We start from the raw sequence: 24,046 nt of genomic DNA, 5'->3' as shown, positions 1-24,046 counted from the left end.
TCGATATGGAGCATCTGTTAGAGATGGGGGCAGAGGGTCCTCTCATCGTTGCTGGTCAGTGTTGCTCAGGGTTGAGATTGCATACTGATGTTTTTTTTTTTTCTTCTTCTTCTTTTTTTATGGGAAGAGATAATGGTTGACGTGTAAATACCTCACCCCCGAGAACAGCTGCCCAACAAACTCCAGCATGTACGTGCACTGTAAGAAACATGTACCAGGGATAATTTGTGCTGTCAACTTGTAATTTGTAGTGACACTCAACTTGAACTTTTCAGGGTGAGCCAGTTGCTCTTGCTCTAATTCTCACCTCCTCGCTAACAAGTTTCTTTCTGTTTGTATGTGCGAGGAGGTGACCACAAATGTGGATAAACACGTTCAGACTCGCACACATGATTGAGTGGGTATCTTTTATGTTGTCATGTTATGTGTTCTTTCTTTCTTTCTTTTTTTTTTTTTTTTACCTTCTCTTTCTATGTGGTGTGTGTGTTTGTGTGGATATGCTGAGCTTGGGTTAGAGTCATAGCGATGCCTGGTACACTGGCACAACAGCCTAAACAGACACTTACAGTTCCACAGCAATCATTCATTTATATAGTATGTTTCTGCTATTTAGTGCCACATGTTTATGACAGGATGCGTGTACGTTCACACACACACTCTGCTGCGTAGTTTGCAGCTCGGTGCCATGTTTTGGCTGGAATACTTACAATTTCTATACAATTTCTTGTATATGGGATTGAATCATCGCTGTCAAAGGCAGAGTTGAGATGTTTTGTCTGCAGTATCTGAACATTCTGTTTCCTTTTCGTCTTCTGATAATAACACATTTCCCAGCACAGCATTTATCTCATTTACTGACATGCTTTCTCAACGTCAAAACAATGACATTAATAATTTATTGTGTATTAAAGGCACCATATAGTAAGAATGTGGCCAAAAACTTTGAGGTTTCGTTTTCTGACGTAACTGGCAACCCGTGGTTGCTCGGCAGCTGAGACTCTACTGACTGCAATGATTGGTAGATGGCGGTAGGTGGCGCCAAAACATGATTTCAAAACATAAACATGATTTGCAGTGTGCAAACGATTTTAATGCAAATATTTTGTCTGTACTGTTGTTGTTGGTGAGTTCAGTTTGTTATGAACATTATTCCTGAGTCTCTGTGACATATTAGGAGGATTTTATGGCCAGTTGCTTTAGATTTATTACACAATGCACCTTTAAATGTGCATTTCATTTCCAGCCCTTGACCATATCCCGGGATTTTGACCGGCAACCCTCCGGTTACAAGCCCCACCTCCTTCCACTTGGCCATCGGGCTGCCCGTGTTGACGTGTCCCCCTTTGACTGACTGAATCAATGAACGTTATGTGTCAAAGAAGTATGGCCGTGGCCCTCTTCACATACTGGCTTTTTCCCTGTGAGAGGCATCTGTCATTGGCTTGAGCCCCTAATCCTGAGGCTAATTACCCAGCAATGTAAATTACAGTCGGGTTGAGCTCAACATGGACTGGGCTCACTGTCCGCCTCGCTCCTTCATTTATGTGTTCTCTCTCTCTCTCTGTGATTCAACCCTGCTCTTCACCTCAACGCTCCACTGTGACTTTTTTAGCTATGAAGAGCAAGGCATCAGCTACACAATCCTGCAACTTAATCCCATGCAGATGACGTCTTTATCTTCAACCTTTAGTTCCCTTTATCTCGTTTTGCCGTGTTGTTCATAGTGATTTTCTTAGACTGCCTTTGTGACTTGTGTGAGAATATATTTCATACTCGAAAGTTGAAAGCTACAGCATAGACTGGTGACGGGTTGGGAAAACCTGAGCTCTCAGCTGCTTAAATATGCTTTCACGTGCGCGATGCATCAATGATGTGTGCCTGTCTTCTGAGGAATGTGTGAGTTCTCTTGCGTTGTTTGACCTTCAGACCCCAGACTCGCATGACTCAGATTCCACACACACACACACACACACGGTAGCTGGGTGCATGTAAAACATATAATGTGCTCACACAACGTGCACCCAGCTGCTTTTATGCCACGCTCGGAGATGGAACCTCTTATTATTCATAAGCTCATATATCAGAAAGCCCAAAGACAAAATGACAGCAAATGGCCATAAAAATCTGGATTGTTTTGAGGCTGTTGATCCCGATAAAGGATCCGTGTAGTGTGGGTGCTCCAGTGTTCCTATGCCCAGCCTCGGTTGTGCTACGCTGTGCTCAGCAGGCAAACCCAGCTGGGGCCCAGATGTGGCAACCATGTCAAGCGGAGCTGGAAGGCAGGCGATAAGAGGCCGATCATAGGCCGGCTCCTCGGTCTTGGGTCTGCTCCACAGCGGTTCAAACTAGATGTTGCGGTTGGTGCGATCTGAACTCTGACAGCCCCATGTCATGCTTAATGCCTCACTTCCCAAATACAGCTCAGTGGGGCTGATTTATATCTACCAGGTGCTACAGTGTGCGAGCAGCTCTGGGATGAGAGGCGGCATGTGGCCATTTCATTAAGGCAGATGAACAAGGGCCTACAGTGTGTGAGCGTGACAATGAAGGGGCAGAAGGCTGGACTTTGTCAAATATAGCTCCGCAGCACTGGAGCTGTCACAACACTCAGACCAAGCCAGGACTGGGGCGGAAGAGAGGGAACTTATTAACAGAATCCTCATTTCTTAAAATATCACACCAGCTTTTGCTTCCCCCGAGCTTCCATTCATCTGGTTCCTCTGTCTTTTTCCTTTTAGTCATAGATGTTTTGGATTTTAAAAGCACTACCAGGCCATTGGCCTCTGCCTCCATTAACGTGCCTGGACCAAATGTCACATATGTACTGTTCTATTTACATTTCATTACTAACATGTTGATAGATCTCGATAAACTATATGACAAGCCCGTTCAGAATGAGCTGTTTTATGCGACTTTCTTCTTGTACAGGGTATCCGCGGGGTCTTAAAAAGTCTTAAAAAGTCTTAAATCCAATCATTTGAATTTAAGGCCTTAAAATTTCTTATTTTTGAGGATGCGATAACAACAATAACTACAACACGGAACTAAAGTAACCCACCTGTGCTGCCCGGGGACAATTTATCGAGCACCAATAGCTAGTGTGCTGTGCGAGCGCCGCGGTGTCTTACAGCTTAGCTTAGCATAGCAGCGGAGAAAACTTAACGAAAGCCCACAGCTAAGCCCAATTGCAAGTTCAACAATTTGTGGTTCCAATTTTCCTTCATGTCTTTAGTACTATTTTGCCAGTATGGATTTGAAATGGGTCTTAAATTGTATTCATTATGGTCTTAAAAAAGTCTTAAAAAGTCAATGTCAATGTTGATTGGAGGAACTGTCTGAGAGGTGGAACCTGAGCATTTCCGTATACAATATTATAGCATTCCCTTATTTCAGTTACATGATTTTTGCATGTCCTTGTTTCAGTTGTTCTGTGAGTTTCCTCTGTGTCAAACCAGCAAACGTCTCTGGCCTGGACCATCACAATCCAGAGTTGTCCATGGCTTCTGTTGCCATATGTTAGTTTTATTTCAGCTGCTGTGCTGTAAATATTCTTTCTTTCCTGTTGCTCGTTGGCACAGGCAGGCACACGCCTTTCAGCGATACAGCTCAAGGGTAGACTTTATCCATTAGGAACTGCTTCATTGTTTAGAACTGTGCTATTCTGCTTCCAGTTTCTCTTTTAGTTTGATGGCAGCCGTTTCCCTCTCGTGTTAGACCGGCTTCTCTGGGGCTCAGCTGAGAACTCATATTTGGTGCACACACACACAAACCCTTAGGATTACAACTGCAGCAGGAACCGTCTTGTCTTTCAGTCGTATTTTATCCTTTTTTTTTTTATTTCCCGCCGAACTGTTGTGTTTTCCTTCACACGCGGGTCTCTGAACACTCTGGTCGGCTCTGTCGGTGCCGAGTGTAGCTACAGAAATGCTATTTGATGTTCCTCGCACACTTCAAGTGCAGAGGTGTCGTTCAGCATTGCCCTCCAGGCCACCGTGTTTTACACTTAACAAGTTGTTTTCTTTTTGTTTCTCTTCCCTTTTTTCCCCTCTGTTGACAGTCCCTCATCACTGCTCCACCCAGAAGGAATGAACATCACCTTCCAAGCTCTGCTCCCCCTTTAAGATCTGATTTATGTGTTCTGTTGTAGTATAAGTGTAGGCTTCCAGTTGCATGTAAACCAGTGCTCGGCGGGTTTTGTCTTCATCATAATGAAAACTCTCCAAGATCCCGATTCAACGTCCAACATTCAGTTTTCTCTTCTTGGAAATGAGAGTCATTTGAATGTGATCAATGTAATTCCACACGGAAGATTCCATTCAGTTTATCACCAACAAAGAATCCTGGTTTGCCACAGAGCACGTGGCAGAAGTGGCTCATGTTGTGACTAAGGCTGGCTTTACACGGCAACGCTCCCGGGTGAATCCGACAAAACGTTTGATCAGATGTGCCTTTCGTTTAGACGGCGACGGCGTTTTTGGGGCTTAAAAACGCAACAAAAAAAATGAACCCACCCCTCCAGAGTGGAAATCTTAAAAACGCTCCTCTGTCGCGTTCCCGTCTAAAGGGTTGAAAACGCAAAAGTGTTTTCTGAGCTGCTCACGCTGGCACGACGCTGAAGTTGGCACCACATTCGACACTATCCTCCTGCACGCGTTGACGTCAGATCCATGTGCAGTACAGACAAACAACAACAAACATGTCGGATTCGGTCCATCAGTCGCACATACAAGTCGCCTTAGCTGCTCTGATACCGATTTCAGCAATTACGCCGAGTTAATGTTGTGGTTTTTCGACTGTGGGCGACTAGAGAGAAGTAGAAGGACGTTTCAGCGCATGCGCGCGCTCCTGGTGTTGTTGTATGACAGTGCCACCTAGCCACCTGGCATGCATACTACATCAAATTCCACACACTTTTGCGTCACCGCGTGCGTGCAGATTTCCACCCAAAGACGCTCGTCTAAACGCGAAATAAAAAGTGGGAACGCAACGACACTTTTGCAGGTTTGTGTTCAGATCGTTGTCGTGTAAATCTAGGCCTGAATGTGAGCAATAACTGGAGACGTGTGCTTTTATGTGGCATAAACATAGCAACATATACAAAGTCAGTGATGTCCACCGAGGTTAAGGATTAATTTCGTATTAATAGCAGGGCCGTCATCATGTGTGACTCTAAACCATGACGTGTTGTTTTGTTTTGTTTTTATAGTTGGCAAATATTCCCTCTCTTTGCTTTGTTTTCCAGTGTCTCCACATTTCTTACTCACTTCCTGTTTCAGAACTCAGGGCACATTATTTTCAGTTTATTAACTGTCATGATTCAGCAGGGGAAGGGGGCAATAGAAAACACTTTCCCCCTGAGGTTTATTGTTTAAAACGGGTGCAGTTCTTTCCCAGGATAAGAGCTTCAGCTAAGCAGAGAGGAATTTAGGCCAGGCCTCGTAAAAAAAAAAAAAAAAAAGAAGTATTTGTGTAGCAGAAAGATTTGAGCTTTTCCTTTCTAAATCTTTGTCATTAATGACTTTAGCAAATGTGAAGTGGGGAGTGAATGCTTTGGCTGTGCATGGTCTTCAAAGGAACCCTCTAATTATTTATCCAGGATATCCTACTCTAGAATTAGAGGCCAGGTCACCATTGGCTTTCATGCCTTTTTTTTTTTTTAATTTCCACAGAATGGTTTGACGAGGACACCCTCTAATCCCTGTTCTATGTACATAGTGTGTGTGTGTGTGCGTGCGTACACTCGCACACATGGTCGAGCATGTGTACACACAATCATCGCCAGTATGAGACTTTTCCTGAGACAATTCCTCAGTAAAAGACATAGCAAGTTTCCATTTTTCCACACATGATGCTGCATGACTTTGCTCATCTCTGCTCTCAACACAGACACCGTTCATCCACATTACCAAGGTTTCCTGGTCATTTGGCCTTCACGTGTAAAAAAAGAGATCTTATCACCGTACTCAAATTTAGACGCTAACCAACACTGGTCCTAACCCTGTAAGTTCGTGGCTCTGCACTCGCTGTTTCACACTGAATCCACCCTGTAGTTTCTCATATTTGTGATAGATGTTCTCCTTTGTCTTGTTGTAGCTTAGTTCAGTGTGTTCGCATATGTTGGAAAAGAGCGTGTCCCTTTAAGAATGAGCTGCAGTGGATATTTATTTATTTTCAGGTGCCAGTCAAGCCTGTGTTTTACCAGGTGCACGACTGGGTCATTACCCAGGTATTAGTTTTCCAGATTACAGAGAAAGGCCCAGGATTATAGACATGTTATCCATGTCCTGTAAGTGAGGCCCAGTTCTGTGTTACTTTTTTTTTTACCAGGTTGACGTGAGCGTTCCCTTTACTACCGTCTCCCTGTCAACACAGGTTCAGTATGGTGAGTGTGTTGTGGGCTATACCATACGTGTTTGTATGCAGTTGGAGGGTGGGGGGCTGTCACTTTTAGCCGAAGCCCATGCTGGACCTCTTATGGTCTCGCCAAAACATTTACGTAAAGCCCACAATTGTGATAATAAAGCTTTTTATCATCGGGCTCTCGATCAATAATGTGGCTTCTTAAGGTTTAATATTTCAATGGTATTGATCATTTTAACAACTGTGTCTGTGGTTGACTTGCCTTAACTGCAGCGCTGCGGGAAGGTGTGTGTGTGTGTGTGTGTGTGTGTGTGTGTCCTCTCAGGTGCTAGTTTTCCAGCTCTACAAAAGCAGAATATTCCTATATTCTATATTTCGCTGAGCCTTGCATTCTCGTGTTCTTTAGCGTTTGTACTTTAACAGCAGCAACTTTTGCAAATAAGTTGTAGTCATTAGTTCTCTTAACCCCGTCTAACACCCTCATCCTGTTACTACAGAACAAACGGAATGGATTGAGTGCAAACATAAGCTCTAAAAGCACTGTAGTTAGCAGATTTTTTACTTCCATCCTCTCTTGAGGGAACGTCTGATTCCCACAGATATAAACAGGGGAAGATTTGATAATTAGTAGAAATGGAGATCCTGGAGCTCACAGACTTTGATCAACACATTTCCCCTCTCGTCCCTGACCTTTCTTTGGACATGTGTCTTTGGTGCTCTCACCTTTCTATCTCAGTCTCACTCTCGATTTGTCTTTTTTCCCTGAGAATCAACACAAATACATACCGTGCACTGTATGTACACACATCTTTAAAGATATTTTACATTCAGAAACGCTGTTTTTAACGTTACAAAATCTTCCCAGGGATCACGATCAGTGTGACTCTTTTTTTTTCTGCTTGATTAGTATCAGAGTGCCAAACAGAACAATACACAAAGTCTCAAGTGTCCTCTTCGCCTTTCTGCATTCCGCACCATGGGAAAGTCAGCATCGCATGTTAGTATCTGATGTCCTGAGTCAGACTGTTGAAAATCATTTAGTATCCGTGTCCGCTGTCCATCTAACTAATCTGATAACTCCCTCTCTGTCTTAGCGTGTGTGTGTTTAGCAATTTTACAGACACCCTGCTGAGTGTATACTGTGTGTGTGTGAGTGTCTCTGTGCACTGTGTTGCCTGGAGGCAAATGTTAGTCTGTGCCCGACAGCCCTGTTCTGATTATACATCAATACTTTAATTCCAAGGATAATTTATGCTCTTATAAATTACAAAAGCTTTCTAAACAAACCACACGGGAAACTGATACAGTGCAGCATGTCAATATGCTTCGGCGGTTCACATTTGTAATTGAAATAGTATCACTCTTTAAAATCTCACTGTGATTTTTGGCAAATGTTTTTTCCTCGCTTTACAAAAAATATTTAAATGGAATGTATATTTTCTGCTCTCACTTTATCAATCCGCTCTACTGAGGTTTGGATAAAAAAATGATATGCAAACCTTCCTCACATTTGTACTCCTGGTGTTCCACTGTAGCCCCCCCGCCCCCTCCCACCACCACCACCACCCATGCTGGTTGCTAATTGGCGGGAGACTGGGAGCTTCCTGCTGTGTGTTCGCTGCTTCCCTCTGGTTCGCCACCCCACCAGGTCTTTCACCAACACTCGGCAGATCCCAGTAATTAACCCACAGCTAATTAACTACTTCTAATTACATCAGCCTGCTGTTTCTATCACACCCTTCAAAACTGAGGAAACGCTCCCGTGCCATGTGTAAATCCCTTTTGACTGGTTTTGGGAGTTAGCTGAGCTCCAGTCAGATCATTTAATCAGACCAGGCCCTGTATATAAGTGTATGCACAGGGCCTGACCACTGCTTTGTCTCAAATCACTCGTCTTTCCCTTCTCTAACATTGCATGGATTACCAGAATGTAATGTTGTTGTGTGAAGGGTTAAATCATTCAAGGTTCTATTTCAAGTATGTTAACAAAGGAGGCAATTGATACTATAAACAAATCAATTTAGTCTTTTTTCTGGCCAGTATTGCTCGTTCCAAATTGTTACTAAAATTGAGTGCTGTGAAATTAAAACAATCAGCTCACTGCCTCCCGGGTATTTGAGTTTAACTCGAATTTTAATCAGCAAAAGAATATTTTAGCCGATATATAATCTTCAGTATGTGTTTCCAATTTAGCTCGGCGCACACTGTACACATAACACACGACTATAGCATGATATTCAGTACCTCGGGTCTCAGGATATGGTGCTTATGACTGTTCCTCAAGCTCGTACAGAGATGGATAAAACAGCTTTTAAGTTTTTTGCGCCGTTTTCATGGAATAAGTTGCAGAAGCAGCTCAAGCTTCAGGATCTAATAACTCTTAACGAATTTAAGGCTGTTGTCATGAGTTTGAAGTCGGACTCCATCGGAAATTGTGAATCTTATTTTTGATTTTTATGTTTTACTACCGCACTTAATACTAAAACTTGTATTTTGTATTGTGTTTTATGTGTAACTGTGTTCTGCTGCCCATCCTGGCCAGGTCTCTCTTTTAAAAGAGATTTTAATCTCAATGAGACTAACCTGGATAAATAAAGGATAATTAAATAAATAACCTCTAGGTTCTCAGTGGCTGTGACGTGACAAAAAAGCTGCATGTCTCAGTTTTGCAATCTGAGAAATGAGCCCAGACGTGGCAGTGAGTGACCCTCTTTACTTACGCACACTCGTGTAAACACACAGCGCTGCTCTTCCCCGGCTCAGACTCAACACAGCCGTGGCTATTTCTGTTCCACAGACTGATAGCTCCCACTGAAGATCATTGATTTTACGGGAAGCCCTGTTTACAGGCTGAGTGCCATCGACCTGAGGTGACTTTTTGCCTCCTGCAGTTGGAGCAATACTGGAGCATCCTTACATCTGAATTAGCAGATAGTGGACAGAATGCTTACAGCACGCACGAGACAACATTGTCTTAGATGGTTAATTATCTCATTTATAGCGTTAGAGATTAAAGACAAAAATAACTTTTAATATCATTGTTGTTTTTTGACTGCAGTGTTATTAATATTATCAAAAGAGCATTGATGAAGTTAAATATGTGATTAGTTGTCAGTGTTGATAGCCAATTATAATTGCATGCATTTATTTTGTGTCATTATCGTCTTATGACCCCATTCTGCTGCTGCAGGTCAGAAGCACACATTCACGCTTACGTGTTGTGTAATTATATATATACTCGAATAGTAAAAACCTAATATACAAGAGCAGTAGGAGACGCTCGTACAGCCATTTTCTAATATAAACCTCCACACTGTAAGAACACGGTGCTGAAACTATATTAACTGGGCCGTGTTGGGCATTTAAATGGACTTAAGTCACAGTGTGTATTGCATACGTGCCCTTTATTGGGGATTAATTGGAACAAACCAAGGAGATAAACATGGGCCTCACTCTGCCTCAGGACTACAATGGTTCCCCCATCAATGAGCATGTCCCCAGTGCAACATCAAAGGCCTTCCCCTGCTTTATCAATAAGAACCCTTCCTTCCCACATCTTCCTGTAACTTGCTTAGCGTTCATGCCATTGATTTTCCAATAAGCGCCCCCTTACCCTGCGGTGGCTGGCCAGGCTCAGTGATGGCTCAGAGAGGCCAGACACAGACAGGCAACATGACAGAGGAACAATTGAAAACCAGGTCTGGTTTACCGTTCCGGGGTCCTCTAGGCCTTTTCTGGAACAGTGGCCTTCCTTTTTAAAAAGGTGTTTCCTCACTGCTGACGTGTGGTTGAGAGTAAGGACCAGGGCTGCCTGATGCCCATAGCCCAGTAGTATTTGTGATAAATCCCTCCGGAAACCCATGGAGGGAAGGGTTCTCTGGGGGTTAGGGCAGGCCTTCAGGCAGGTGATCGGGCACACTTATAATCAGATGGGTTCCTAGTCTTTAATTCCCCCCACAGTTGGCTGGTTAATCTCACCTAATAAATGGACCCATAACTTAAAACTTATCTCATTTTCCATCCCTGCCAAACGATATCCAGACCCTCTCTCTGACAGTGTTCATTAGAACTGAGGCCTTTTCACGAGGTCCAGCCTTATCTGTGTTGTTACGATGGTGGAAGGAGTTTCACTGTGACTTTTTGTGTGGGGTTTTTTTTTTTGTCATAGAGAAAAAGAAGGAGCGGGGAGATCTTGGCACAAAGCCTTTGAAGGCAGGTGGCAGCAGGAGTGTGAGTTGTGCAGTCAGGATCTGTGCATCAGCATGTTCTCCCTCAGATCAGCTCAGGAATCCGGCCCTTTCTTCTCGCTGATTATCTCTTATTGTCGACTGCAGCCTGTTTTGGCTGCTTACAGCCTGCGTATTGTCAACCGAGTGAGCCCACATTTAGAATTCTGATGGAGCACATGTGCACAGGCTGTGGCTGAGGATCATTTGTCTTATGCGTTAAGAATGCCAGTAAATATTTTGGTTTTACATGTTACATTAGCGTTCTTGTTACCGCTGAACAGTAGTTACCTTTGCTGGGCTGCTCTATCACTTTGATTTGTGGTTATCAACACAGTCGGGACACAGAGACACCGGCCTCTTCCACTTCCCCTCTCCTTCGACCGCGTCTCTTTGTCTGTCTCCCGACTTGTTTAGTGCCTCCCAGAGATTAAAGCTTTTCCTGCTTTAAACAGGTGTCACTGAGCCAGGCAGACCTTCCAGAGACAAACAGCGTTGTATCAGTTGGTCCATCTGCGACTTGCCGACTCCAGACAATCCCATTGCTCATCAGTAACCACTGCAGGTTATTGAATTACACCATCTTGATTTTAAGGGCAATCCTGTTTTCTGTAAGCAGTGTGCACACCAAACTGGCTCAGAGCTCTGATCAAGAGTCGTTGTGTTATCCTGTCTTCTTCTAATTGCTTCAGGTATCTTACGGCATTAATGGATGATTAGATACCCCGAGTACAGTGCACTGTTCAGGCTCATCAAGGCGGAGGTGAAAGTAGAGAACTTTAGAGGTCATTGTTAATGAGCAATCTACACGACTATAGTTGCACGCACGAGTACAGGGTTCGCAGGTTTGGACAAGAGAGTGGAATCTTAAAAGCTTCAAATGCACTTGCCCCTTTTTTCAACGGAGGATGTCATTTTGGACAAGTCGCACACACTTCCTGCTTTAACGCATTTCATTTTCTGGAGTTTATTCACGTACTTTGGTCGAAAGGATTACTGTCTGTTTGACATGTGGCGTATTGTTCTTGTTTCTTTTTTTTTTTCCACATTACTCTCACTCTCCCCGAGTCCATTTGTGTGAAATGGCTGTTGAGCTCATAGCCTCTTATTAATGGAGCGGATAATAAATACAGACCAGTAAGGGCTCGTATCCCCTCACTCAATATGGCAGCCATCTCTAAATCATGTCTGGCTATATAAAGCAATCTTGTTAATAAGCCAGCCGGTCTAATATCTTTCATTTTATATGCAAAGCAACACGAGGGTCACTGGGGTTAGCAGCTGCAGTGTGTAAACAAAAAAGTCAGATTGACAACACTAACAGCAGACGCCTGTCCCGCTGTATTATTGTACTAATATTTACATTGTTTTCGCCGACATGTTTTGAATTTCTTTAAGTTAAGTGATTGATTTATCGTCGTTGTGTGTCGTTCTTTTCTTGTTTCCTTTTCTCTCAAGTACAAAAGCACATGTTTGAAAGTGGAGTGTGTTGTGTTTATTGTAGTGCGTTTAGCTGCAGAGGTCTTAGGTATGTTGTGTGGGAGGTGAGCTTCATCAGACATTCATGAAGAGGCAGACAGACATTATCAATCTCTCCTCTCCCTCAGTGGTTATTATGTTAGGGCATTGGGGGAAGACTCCATTCTGATCACAGCCCAAATTTGCATCCCTAAGTAAATAAGTAAATAAATCAAGTGCAAGCAGTGAATGTGCTAATCAACCGGGACATGGCAGTGAGCTCGGTGCCGGGAAACTTTGCTCATGTAATATTCAGTGATGGTGGGTTAAAGGGCAGCCCGGAGTTATTGGTTTCAGCCCGATTGCCCCCTTTAATCAATGTTGGCTGCATCCCTTTAATAAAATTATTAGCTCAGCAGTATCTTGTGCTATCATTTTATCTCTTCTGCACTCTAAATTGCAGCCTGTGTTGGGCCTCTCAGATGCTCGGGGCATGGCTAGCTCCCGAAAGCTCAGCTCCCATTTATTATTTCAGAGGCGGAGGACGGCTGGAGTGTTTGAAACCAGGCTGAGCAGAGAGGTTATTGGATGTGAGATCTAAACACAGCTGCAGTGTCCCAACCCAGCTTATGTATTTTGGGCTCATAGAAGCGTATAGAAACGTATTTCAATAATTATAATAATAGTGTTTCAATAATGCACATGTGTTATATTCTTCTCATATGGACTCAACTCGAAGACAGAACAAACACTGTTAAGAATTTCTCTATTTAAATGTCTGTCCCTTTTCTTCCAGTTATCTAAATGTACACTGTGCTGATGGGTGGCTTCTCAGTGTCTAATTATCTCACAAGAAATCTATTTGATCCATTAAGTTAGGCTGTTTCTCCTTTTTTTCTGTCTGCAAGTTAATTAAAACGGATGTAGGATTTCTAGAATATAAGATTAGGGGTGTTGTTTGGAAGGTGAAGATAAAAGATGGTACCTTCCTGATATGGCAGGAAGATGAATCATAGATGGCTTATTATCGCTTGTCTCAGGCATTGTGTTTAAGTACCTAATCTAGTGAAATGAGCATGGTGTCATGTTTTAATTGCATCTTAAAACATTTGTCTCATACCCTATACACCATGTGTTGATATTGTTTACCAAAATCTCCTATATATTTTGCCCCGTTCATGTATTTTGTATTTCTGTATCATTTCTTATAATACTTTTAACACTGAAAAGTGTCAACACAGCAAAGTAAATGATGAGTTATGTGTGTTTATGTATAGTTTATGCAAGACTGTGAGAAGTGAACAGCAAAAAATGCAGCAACAACCTCTAACCTCATCTCATTTGTGTCTCTGCAGGCCTGGATGCGATGAACGCCTCATGTAGGCATCAGCATGGACAGCTGTGAGTCTCCCGTGGTTTCTGGGACAGACGATGGGCTCAGCTCCTCCCAGCAGCAGCAAATACCACAGCCCTGGAACGATCACTCTAGCTCACAGGTCCCTTGTACCAACCAGGCTCCTTCCCTGGACCCTCTTTCTCTTTCTGCTCCCTACCCTTCTCAAACCCAAAACCCGAGTGCACCTCATGACGGGATAAGAGAATTACAGTCTCATCATCATCATCATCAGCCAAAGCAAACATCGTCCCAGACCCACGGTGATAGCGCTGCCACAGGCCAGCTGCATCCCAGAGGAGAGGGTCTTGAGGAAGAAGAGCAAGAGGGAGTGAGCTGTGGTGAAGAGGAAGAATCCGAGGACTTAGATGACATGGAGATTGACAGCTGTTTCCCAAGTCTTCAACCCTTCCCTGGGGTGCCAATGGCTTCGGGTGGAGGGGGCATGCCCACTCTTCTGCGACATCAGCCCACACGACAACAGGGAGCACCTGAGAGTGGGAGTGAGGAAGGAGATGAGGAGGATGAGGAAGAGAGTAGTGATGTGGAGAACCTAGCTGGAGAGATAGTCTACCAGCCAGATGGCTCGGCCTACATCGTAGAGAGTCTCAGTCAGTTGATCCAAAGTGGTGGGGGCATGGTGCCCGGCCTGCTTCCCACAAACTCTCTTAACAGTGGCGGAAAACCGGGTGAACCTGCTGGGACTTCATCCTCGGTCTACCCTCAGATCATCAACACGTTTCACATAGCCTCGTCCTTTGGGAAGTGGTTTGGCAATTCAGACCAAGCTTTCCCCAATACCTCATCTATGGCAGGCCTCAGTCCTGTCCTGCACAGTTTCCGTGTCTTCGACGTGCGGCACAAAAGCAACAAGGATTACCTGAACAGCGATGGGTCTGCCAAGAAGTCCTGTGTATCCAAAGATGTTCCCAACAACGTGGATTTCTCCAAATTTGATGGGCTAGCCCTTTATGGCAAGGGTAAGCCCATTCTTATGTGTTTTCTCTGCAAGCTGTCCTTTGGCTATGCGCGTTCCTTTGTCACCCATGCCGTCCATGATCACCGCATGACACTGTGTGAGGACGAGCGCCGGCTGCTAGGGGACAACCATGCATCTGCCATTATCCAGGGCATTGGGAAGGACAAAGAGCCCCTCGTCAGTTTCCTGGAACCAAAAAATAAGAGCACTCCTTTGCCATCTACCCTGCTACCCATGAACTCTGGCCAGAGCTTCTATGGCACATTTAGTGGTGTCCATCTGGAGCCTGGAAGTAGTAGTGGGGGCAGCGAGACTCTCCTGAACAAAGACTCTGACTCTGGCCTCCAGCAACAGCAGAAACAACAAACCCCACTAAGCTCAGTCCTCTCTCTTGGAGGGCTGAGCATTCCCAAAGCATCCTCTCAAACCTCATCCCCAGGCTCTGCCAAAGACTCCAATGCCCTGCCCAAACAAGGAGGGAGAACAGAGGAGGCTGTTGGGAAAGAGTTGGCATGTAAGGGAGAGGATGGGGACACCGATGGACACGAAAGCAAGGCACACCTATCCAACCAGATGGTGGGTTTTGAAGAAGAGGAAGAACTGTTGCTAAGGCAGGAGGAAGACGAGATGGACGCAGAAAGCAAAGGAGTGGCTTGTGGTGGTAGCAGTAGCAGCGGCGGTGGTGAAGCGAGGGAACCAGCTGTCTCAAACCAAAGCATTTCCAAATCTCCTTTATTAATGCCTAGTAATGCTCTCCAGCATTCTGCCTGCACCTCTGTGGCCAGTTCCACACTCAACAGCAAAGCCCTTGCTTCCACTTGCTCCTCTGTTAAGGAAGAGGGTTCAGCTGCAGACGGTGGGGGGAGAACCTCAGAGCTCCCTCTGAGCTTTAACTGCCAGGGGCCCACTGTCCCCTTGGCAATGGCGGCAGCCGCCGTCAGGAGGAGCGAGGATGACGCTGCTGGCACCTCCTCCTCACCTCTGTCCTCCAATGCTGCTGCTGATGAAAGTGCCAATCGAGATAGTGCCACAGCTCCAGAACCAAATGATTGCCCAGCAGAGGGTGAGGAGGAAAATGGAGCCCTTCTGCACCATCACCACATGCACCACCATCTTCATCACCTCCACCCTTCATCTCATAGCCACGCGCTCTCCCTCCAAGGGGTCTCCTGTGATATGACAGGAATGGGCGAGTGTTCACAGAACCATGGGTCTGGTGGACTTGCAGGAAGTGGGGTAGAATGCCCTAAATGTGACACTGTCCTGGGTTCCTCTCGCTCCTTGGGTGGTCACATGACTATGATGCATTCACGCAACTCTTGCAAGACACTGAAGTGTCCCAAATGCAACTGGCATTACAAATACCAGCAGACGTTGGAGGCCCACATGAAAGAGAAGCACCCAGACTCTGGAGGCTCCTGTGCTTACTGCAGCAGTGGTCAGAGCCACCCTCGTCTGGCTCGTGGAGAAAGCTATACCTGTGGATACAAGCCTTTCCGGTGTGAGGTGTGTATCAAAACCTTTGAAATGTTTGCTTGCATTAACGCTGATTTTGTGTTTATTTATATGTTTTGTAATGTGTGTAGTTAAATACAAATTGTTGCATATTTTATAGGTGTGTAACTACTCCACCACCACGAAGGGCAACCTCAGCATCCACATGCAGTCGGACAAGCACCTGAACAACATGCAGTCACTGCAGAACGGAGGCTCTATCGGCTCTGCACAGGAGCAGGTGTTCGGACACACCCCAGGAGGAGTGGTCGCCGTGCCGTCAGTGACCCAGGCCAGTAGCCATCACCCACCCCACCACCATCCAACACAGTCCTCCACCCATATGGCTGGACCGTGTGGGGCCCCCTCCCCGACCAAGCTGAAGAGCAAACCTACGTGGCGATGCGAGGTATGCGACTACGAGACCAATGTGGCACGGAACCTGCGCATCCACATGACGAGTGAGAAGCACATGCACAACATGATGCTGCTGCAGCAGAATGTGACTCAGATGCAGCACAGCCGGCTTGGCCTGGGAGCCATGCCTTCACCCTCTGAGGCTGAGCTCTACCAGTACTACCTGACCCAGAACATGAGCCTTCCACCAGGCCTCAAGATAGACCCAGCCGGAGCCGAGGCCCAGTTCCTGATGGGGAGTTTTCACCTGGATCCCAGCATGGCTGCCCTGGCTCCTGCACTCGGTGAGCCCCATTTTGTCTCTTTTGCTCTGAGAAAATGCCCTCGCTGATCAGTTTCACTTCATCTTGATGCCGAATCCTACAGTAACAGTAACATAATTTACCTTGTGATGATTCAACAGCAGGGATATTCACACATTGCCCCTCTTTGCATTTTTGTTGTTGTTTTTTCAGCTGCCTTGCTTTCTCATCCATTCAGGTTTACCCAGTGAGCTTGACTCACTGAGAGAGAGAGAGAGTAAAAGAAAAACATATCCATTTAGCCCATTTTCCACTGGTCAAAAAGCTCATTAACATCAGCCTCATTACCAGCCTTGGGTAAAATGGACAAGTGTTTATCGGCTCTTACCACGATAGGTGGTAATGTAAACATACAATGAATGTGTTAGTGTCTTCTTCTTCTATGACTCTGGCAGCCTGTTTGCTTAGTCTGCACCTTTCCACTATGGGGTTATGACGCATACTGTTCATGCAGTGATCTAAAACTGTTCAGTTGCCACCGAATTTGAAAGAGGAACTGAAGTGAAAGATGGGTTATAAAACATGGTAACTGCACTACATATTATTCTTATTTGCTGCTTTTGTCCCACCTCCTTGTTGTCCATGTTGAATCCATGATGTTGAAAATGACTCATGGAGGAGAAACAGAAAAAACGGCTTTCTCAACTGCCTTTTTGATTTGCCACGGACTCTCTTCATATTTTAATACTGATAGTGTACATGAGTGTAGTGCCCGCAGACTGCTGCTGAATGTCACTACTGGAGTTCTTCATATTTTAATTGCAGCTATAAATTTTATCTTGGTCAAAGAGTTCTCAACATTGGGTAATTCAGCAGCATAGCAGTGTTTGTGTTGCCAGTTACTACCACACAGTTTGTCTTAAGCTGTCACTGGTTCAAAAAACTAAAAATAATTGACTGATATGACTAATTCTTTCTTACGTCTTCTGCCATCTGGTTCATTTTCCTCTGAGGTAGGTTGTAATAAGCATGTTACAAGGGAGGCACTGATTACACAGTCTGGACCCATAAACTGCAGTGGTGTCATCCTCTGGTGCACTTAAAGGAACTTTAGTTTGAAAGGGTATCTCCCTTTAGGAGATTTAAGGAAATAAAATTAGAGTTGCTCTTTTGTGCTCCCACAATTTATTTTAGATTTTTGAGTGTTTTTTTTCCCTTCTTTTTCTTTTTTTTTAATATAGCTGGCAAATGTTGACCTTGCGTGATCTTAGCCTCCTGGAAATCCTTGTTTACAAGACTAGACAAGATAAAAAGGTTGTTGTAAAGAAGACAATCGAGACATTCATTCAGATTCCAATTGTTGGCACATTTTTGCCTGACACTTCATGCTATTTTTGTACGACTATGGATATGAGTTGACTTATATATCTTCACAATGTTGTGGTTTCAATATGCAAGAACCCATGTGGAAATGCAGGCTCTACAAATCATTGTCTTGGTCTAATGGCCTATAGCTAGAATTTAGTGAGGAACGAGATCCAGGTCCGTGGTAAATCATGGAATCTGCGTCGTAATCGAGCATGAGAGTCGGGCAGAAATGAGAGATGTAAGGTGCAGGAAAGGAAAGGACAGGAGCGGGATTGCAATTGGCCATGTGTGCACATCTGTGTGTTTGTAAGAGAGCGAGAGTAAGGTGCTATGTCTCGAGAGCTGGGTCTGTGACTGATTTCAGAGGGCTTCTCAAAGGTCTCCCTCTCCTGGCTATAAAAACTCAGGTAATGGAGAAAAGTCCAGAGCAGGCTGCATACTGCAGCGATAAATAAAAAGAGGCTGCTGGAATTAATTTAGTGTAAAGCCAGGAAGGGTCACGCCTGCATGCTCAGTCTGGGCAGCGAAAGATTAAAGATCAGCAAGCAAAAGCAAAAAAAAAGCACTTGCCGCTCTTACCTCATTTTTTTTTTAGCATTCATTTTTAAAGTCACCCTAACCTTTGTGCTTAGCCTACTCTCATAGAATATGTGTTTGCACCTTTTTTCCACCTTCTATCTGTTAGACGTCCATGATGATTTAGAGGTAATCTGGAGATAAAGATGCAGAGAAGTGGATTGTTTTGTATTATCAGTACAAGAGTGTTGGACACAGTAATGTGTATTTTGGAACTTCTTAGTTGTTCAGTAATGATACAATAACTTGTGGAGTTGATTTACAGACAGGCCATGAACATGCACCAGCCCAAACGGACAATATCTATGTTTATTCTCTTTTTGTCACCATGGAAAACTTTCTTCATTTCCACGCTCAAATCGAGAATAGCTGCAGCCCCATACATTTAACCATGCACCATATCCTTGATGCAATATCATACCAACAGTCAGAGTAGCAGCTTCAGTTTACTCAAGATATTATGAGTGGCACAACAATGATTTAATTCCTAAGAAGAAAAATCTGTGCTCACTAACTAAGCATGATGAAATAATAATGTAAATCACTGCAGTTAATTACTACAGGTTTAAGTGCTCTCTTTGAACATGTGTAGACTGTAACTAATATCTTTGACATGATGATAAACGTATGTGTGCAACCATCTAAATACCTTTCTTTACTCTTTCCACTCGCCCTTCCCCTCTCCTTGTTTTCCCTGCATGTTCTAGTAGGTGGCGAGCTTCCCATGGATGTGCGGCTGGGAGGTGGACAGTTGGTGTCCGAAGAGCTAATGACCCTCGGAGAAAGTCTATCACAAACCAGCGATCCCTCCCTCAAGCTCTTCCAGTGCGCCGTGTGCAACCGTTTTACAACTGACAACCTGGATGTGCTCGGCATGCATATGGGAGCTGAGCGGAGCCTACCTGAGGAGGAGTGGCGCGCCGTGGTGGGCGACTCTCACCAGTGCAAGTTGTGCCATTACACCACTCAGCTCAAGGCCAATTTCCAGCTGCACTGCAAGACGGACAAGCACGTGCAAAAGTATCAGCTTGTCGCCCACATTAAAGAAGGAGGCAAAGGCAACGAGTGGCGCCTGAAGTGCGTGGCCATAGGGAACCCCGTACACCTGAAATGCAACGCCTGTGACTACTACACCAACAGCCTGGAGAAGCTGAGGATGCACACTGTGAATTCTCGTCACGAGGCTAGCCTCAAAGTCTACAAGGTTAGTGCTTCTTTACTGCACCCACCACTCAACTTCATTTTCATATTATGAATGAATGAGCACACAAGTGAGGAGATGTAAAATGTGTTGCTAAAATTGTGCACATCGTAGCTAAGCCGCAATATGTTGGTGCTGGTATATTATTGTACTAGTGACTGTGGAATATTTGGCATAAAATATATACTTGCAAGTATTTATGATCCAGTTGAAGTTTCATGCAGTTTTGTGTCTTTTTACTCCTTCCCAAAATACAGTTAAAACACTCTAGTGCTGCCTTTACCATTATTCTCTCCCAAATAATTGAATGATAGCTTTCTTATGTAACTATTGCCTTCCCAATAGTCATAGAACAGAAACAGTGCTGCTGTGAGAAGAACATGGCAGGTGGAGCTGGTTCGGAAGCTCAGGGCCTGAATCACTTTGAGACGAATGAAGAAGTGTGAGGAGACAGAGGTTTGGTGCTAATACTCCTCGGAGCGGGAAAGGCTGAATCGTTCTCGACAGCTGTATTGATTTTTGCTGGACTTGGAGCTTCACCTTCTCCTCTAATCATTCCATAATAGCCAATGGATGAACACTCTCAGAACAAATGGCCATAAATCTAACAGGCCTGATTCCATTTAGGTGCCTATCCTGTGTGTCTGTGGCTTTGGCCACTCTGCACTTAACCCAGACTGGCATAGTTGCACACAGACATGTACATACGTACAACACACACAAGAAAACATACTAGCAACACACTCCTCGTAAACCTACACCGCACACACACAAACAGTGAAAACTATTTGAACAAATGTTCATTGACACTAAAGTGCCTATAGAGTGTTACTATATTTCAGGGTGACTTGTTTTTGGAAAGGGGTTAAAATAAAGGTGCTGCTTCAAGTTGTTCAAGTGAAGTGGCCCCTCTGAGAAAGACAGTGTATTTAAAACCATCCATCATTATGAATGGCTCCTTGGATCCACGGGCCGACATGTTTCCTCTCCACAGGGCTGTCCCGAAATAATTGTAAAGGAGAGAAATCAATATTCAGAGCTTTGTTTAAGGAGAAGGTGGGATTCACAGCGTCTGGTCCAGCTGTTGAAAGGACAGGGTTGTTGTTGATGATAGATAATGCAGTTTGGCTTCTCAGCCTTTGGTTTGCACCGGGACGACAGAGGGCACGGAAGAACGTTTATTTTTGGATACAGCGTGAAATGTGCAACGTAAATTGTGAAGTGTCAACTCAGTTGTGAGCAAAAAAAAGTATAGTAAGATATGGTATTGTTTTTCCAGTAGATGGTCATTCTCTCTTGGCCTTAGCTGTTGAACTTACTGGCCCAGATTCCAATGACTTTAGACCAAAATAGACGAGCACTGACACGCTTCACACCTTTCAAGGGAGCAATACAGTAGCTTACAGTTTGTATAATTTTATATTTACACTTTCCACTTAACTGTAAGACCAAATGGCCCCTTTGGCCATGATGTTTTTTATGAAAGCGTAGACGTGTCATACAGTGGGCTTAAATATGCACATCCATGATCCTTTTTTATGACTTAAATGGCTCCATGTTTTGATCTTCCGGGTCAGGATGTGTGCATTTGTCCAGAAATTACCTGCACACTCAATCCAAGAGCTCTGCATTCCCCATAAACTGTCCTCATCTCAAAAACAGAGATGTTTGAGAGCTGACATGAATTATTACAGTGCTTTATAACTCACAAATGTGATTAGCGGACAACAAGTACATGGTTGTAAGTTCTCTTGGCAGCACTTGCTCCGCGACTTCACGATGTCACTGTATCTGTACTGTGCTGGATTTAGTGTCCTGGTAAAGATACTGACAGACAGAGAACCCACACTGGGCCACAGGCCTGTAAACCCAACTTCGTATATTAGGCAAGGACGAAAAAAAGGGAAAAATCACCATTCATTTATTCCTCCCCGAAGAAATCTGATGCAAATAGCACCATTTTTAACCTTTTGGGGGAGAAAATAAATCATCAAGTCAGCATAAACAGGCTGTAAGATGTGGGAGATGCTTGGGACACTTCACCAAAATCAAACTGGTTTGCATTAAACAGGCCCTTTGTGCGCACAGCTCCATATAAATTGGAGCCTGTAATTACTGGAATTAAAAAGGAAGGTTTAAACTGAGGGCTAAGCTGGATGGGATAATTTGAGAGTCTGTGGTATGCGGCCCATATTAGGGCTTTCTAAAAATATCACCCCCACCAACCCATGTATTGGAATGTTCCAAAAGACCACAGAAAGATCCAGCAAGCCGTCCTGACCGCATGGAGCAGCACACAGTGGGGGGTGATGCTGTGTCCGTCCCTGTGCTCTGTTCGAGTTACCCCTTCTAATCACGACGCTCTGCCAGCTCACTGTTGCACTCTCTAACGCTCACCCTTTTTTTTGCTGCTCTGACGATAGCAGGACGGTCGCCCGTCCTTTCCAACAGTGGTCACTCCTAAATACAAACAGATGGATTTTGTTGCAGTGCAGATGACCTAAACTTTAGTTTGTGTGTTGTTTCCTTTCTTTCTTTCTTTCTTTCTTTCTTTCTTTTTTATACACATATGTCGCTCTCGCAAAGTTTTAGCTCTCACTTTACAGCCGTCCACATGTGAATACGATAGCCCTTATAACACTAACAGTGAGCCTCAGGGCTTGGCTATGTGCTCGTGTGGAGGTGAGATGAGTGGCACTAATCCAACTTTCAGGCCTCGGCTTCTCCGGCCAGACAGAATGGGTGTGGCCTAACCAGGCCCGGCCACAGGCCTCAGTTTCCAGTCAAGGGTTGGAGGAAAGGGGAGGAGCATGAGGGACTTAGCTGGCTACCTTCCTTGTCTCGGGGGCTGGTGCAATTGGCGGTAATTGAGATTGATTGGATGTTATTTTTCCTCTTGCAAATGTAGTCCATTAGCTTGGCACATGCATAATCAGTTTAGAACGCAGTTAGCTGAATGTAATCATGTTCCTCGGTGTCTGCTAGCACAAAATCCACTCCAGATGCCGCTTGGCCATGGAAAGAAAGGGAGAAAGTGCCGCCACTATCAGATGGGGAATCTGTATCCAAGAAAGTCCTGTCACCCCCCCCCCCCCAACCCCACCCCCCCGTCCTGGTCCCGCTCTATTGAGCTCACACATAGCTGTACAAACTTTTCATCTATCTCCCTCACTGCCTTACGCAGTCAGTCACATATGAGAGCAGCAGTTGGGGTCATACGCCCTGTACTTTTGAGTGCACTGACTCTGTGTTAAGTGGAGCCCATTAGCAAACGCAATACATCTGTATCTTGGATGTAGTTACTGCTCTTATTTTACCCTTCAGTGCAATACAAAAGAATTGGTGAGGAACACTGAGGAAAAGCAAATGTCTACACTGTGCAGAAAGCAAATAATCACAAGGAAACATAATAGAGGGGGGAAAAAAAGAGCTGTAATGTAAATGAAGGGATTAGTGGTTACATGAAAAGGCATTAAGGTGTTTCACTAATGATCCTACTCAGCAGAAGCACTTGCTTTTCAAACTCCGGAATGCAGAGCGTGATGACCTCTTCCCGTTAATGATCGTAACGACCACGATTGACTTCAGTTCTCCTGCATGTTATGTTGTAGTTTTGCAATCAAATAAAGCACATTTTCTAAGTTAGACTTTGGAATGATGTCGCTCTTCATCCCTCAGGCAGGGTTAGACTTATCTGTGCCCTCTCTGAATCGCTTGAACACTTCTAGATTGCCCAGGTTACTTTTTTGATATTTTCTTAGTGGTAATAGAATTTGGCTAGACAAAGTCCAGATTGTCTCTCTGCCCAAACGTAAAAAAAGACAAAAATCACTGCAGATAATGTGAAATGTCTTCTCTCTTAATGACATAGTGTGGACTCCCCGGCCATGCCCACTCACCCAGCAGACATTTCAAAGTACAGGAGGAATAGATGGATGGAGACACACACACAGGAGGATGGGGGGTGTGTGTGTGTGTGTGTGTGTGTGTGTGTGTGTGGGGGGGGGGGGGGGGGCGGTGGACCAGGAGGGTTGGAACGATAGATACTCTGCTAATTATCATGGCTAGCCTATGATTGTTCAGTAATAGTGCTCAGTGGGAAAGGTTGCAGCAGTTCCAGGAAGAGCTGAGCTCTGATTTACTGGTACTACCGCTCTAATAAAGCGCTTGCTGCACATCCTGGGAGACAGCCCGTTCTCCCCTTTCACATGCACAAGCATGTGCATGCACGCACACACACACTCACACACACGCATGTGCACGCATAAACACACACACACACAAAGCAATCTTGAAATCTGAATTGCCACAAAATGACAACATACGCCTGAT

General features: G+C 44.6%; 1 protein-coding gene across 1 annotated transcript in view; it reads left to right on the top strand.

The window, feature by feature from the left end:
- The first annotated feature begins 13,423 nt into the window (after positions 1–13,423).
- zfhx3b (zinc finger homeobox 3b) overlaps positions 13,424–24,046 on the top strand; it is a 90,277-nt gene continuing 79,654 nt past the window's right edge. The window contains exons 1-3 of the mRNA XM_083891510.1: positions 13,424–15,922; positions 16,032–16,611; positions 19,221–19,717. Of these exons, the coding sequence (XP_083747636.1) occupies positions 13,436–15,922; positions 16,032–16,611; positions 19,221–19,717 (3,564 nt within the window). The 5' untranslated portion in view covers positions 13,424–13,435. The remainder of the gene's footprint in view (positions 15,923–16,031; positions 16,612–19,220; positions 19,718–24,046) is intronic.

This window comes from Microchirus variegatus (assembly GCF_963457635.1).
Source record: "Microchirus variegatus genome assembly, chromosome: 6".
NCBI classification, from domain to species: Eukaryota; Metazoa; Chordata; class Actinopteri; order Pleuronectiformes; family Soleidae; genus Microchirus; species Microchirus variegatus.
Note: the sequence above shows the minus strand (reverse complement) of the source record. Positions and strands in the feature narration are given on the sequence as shown.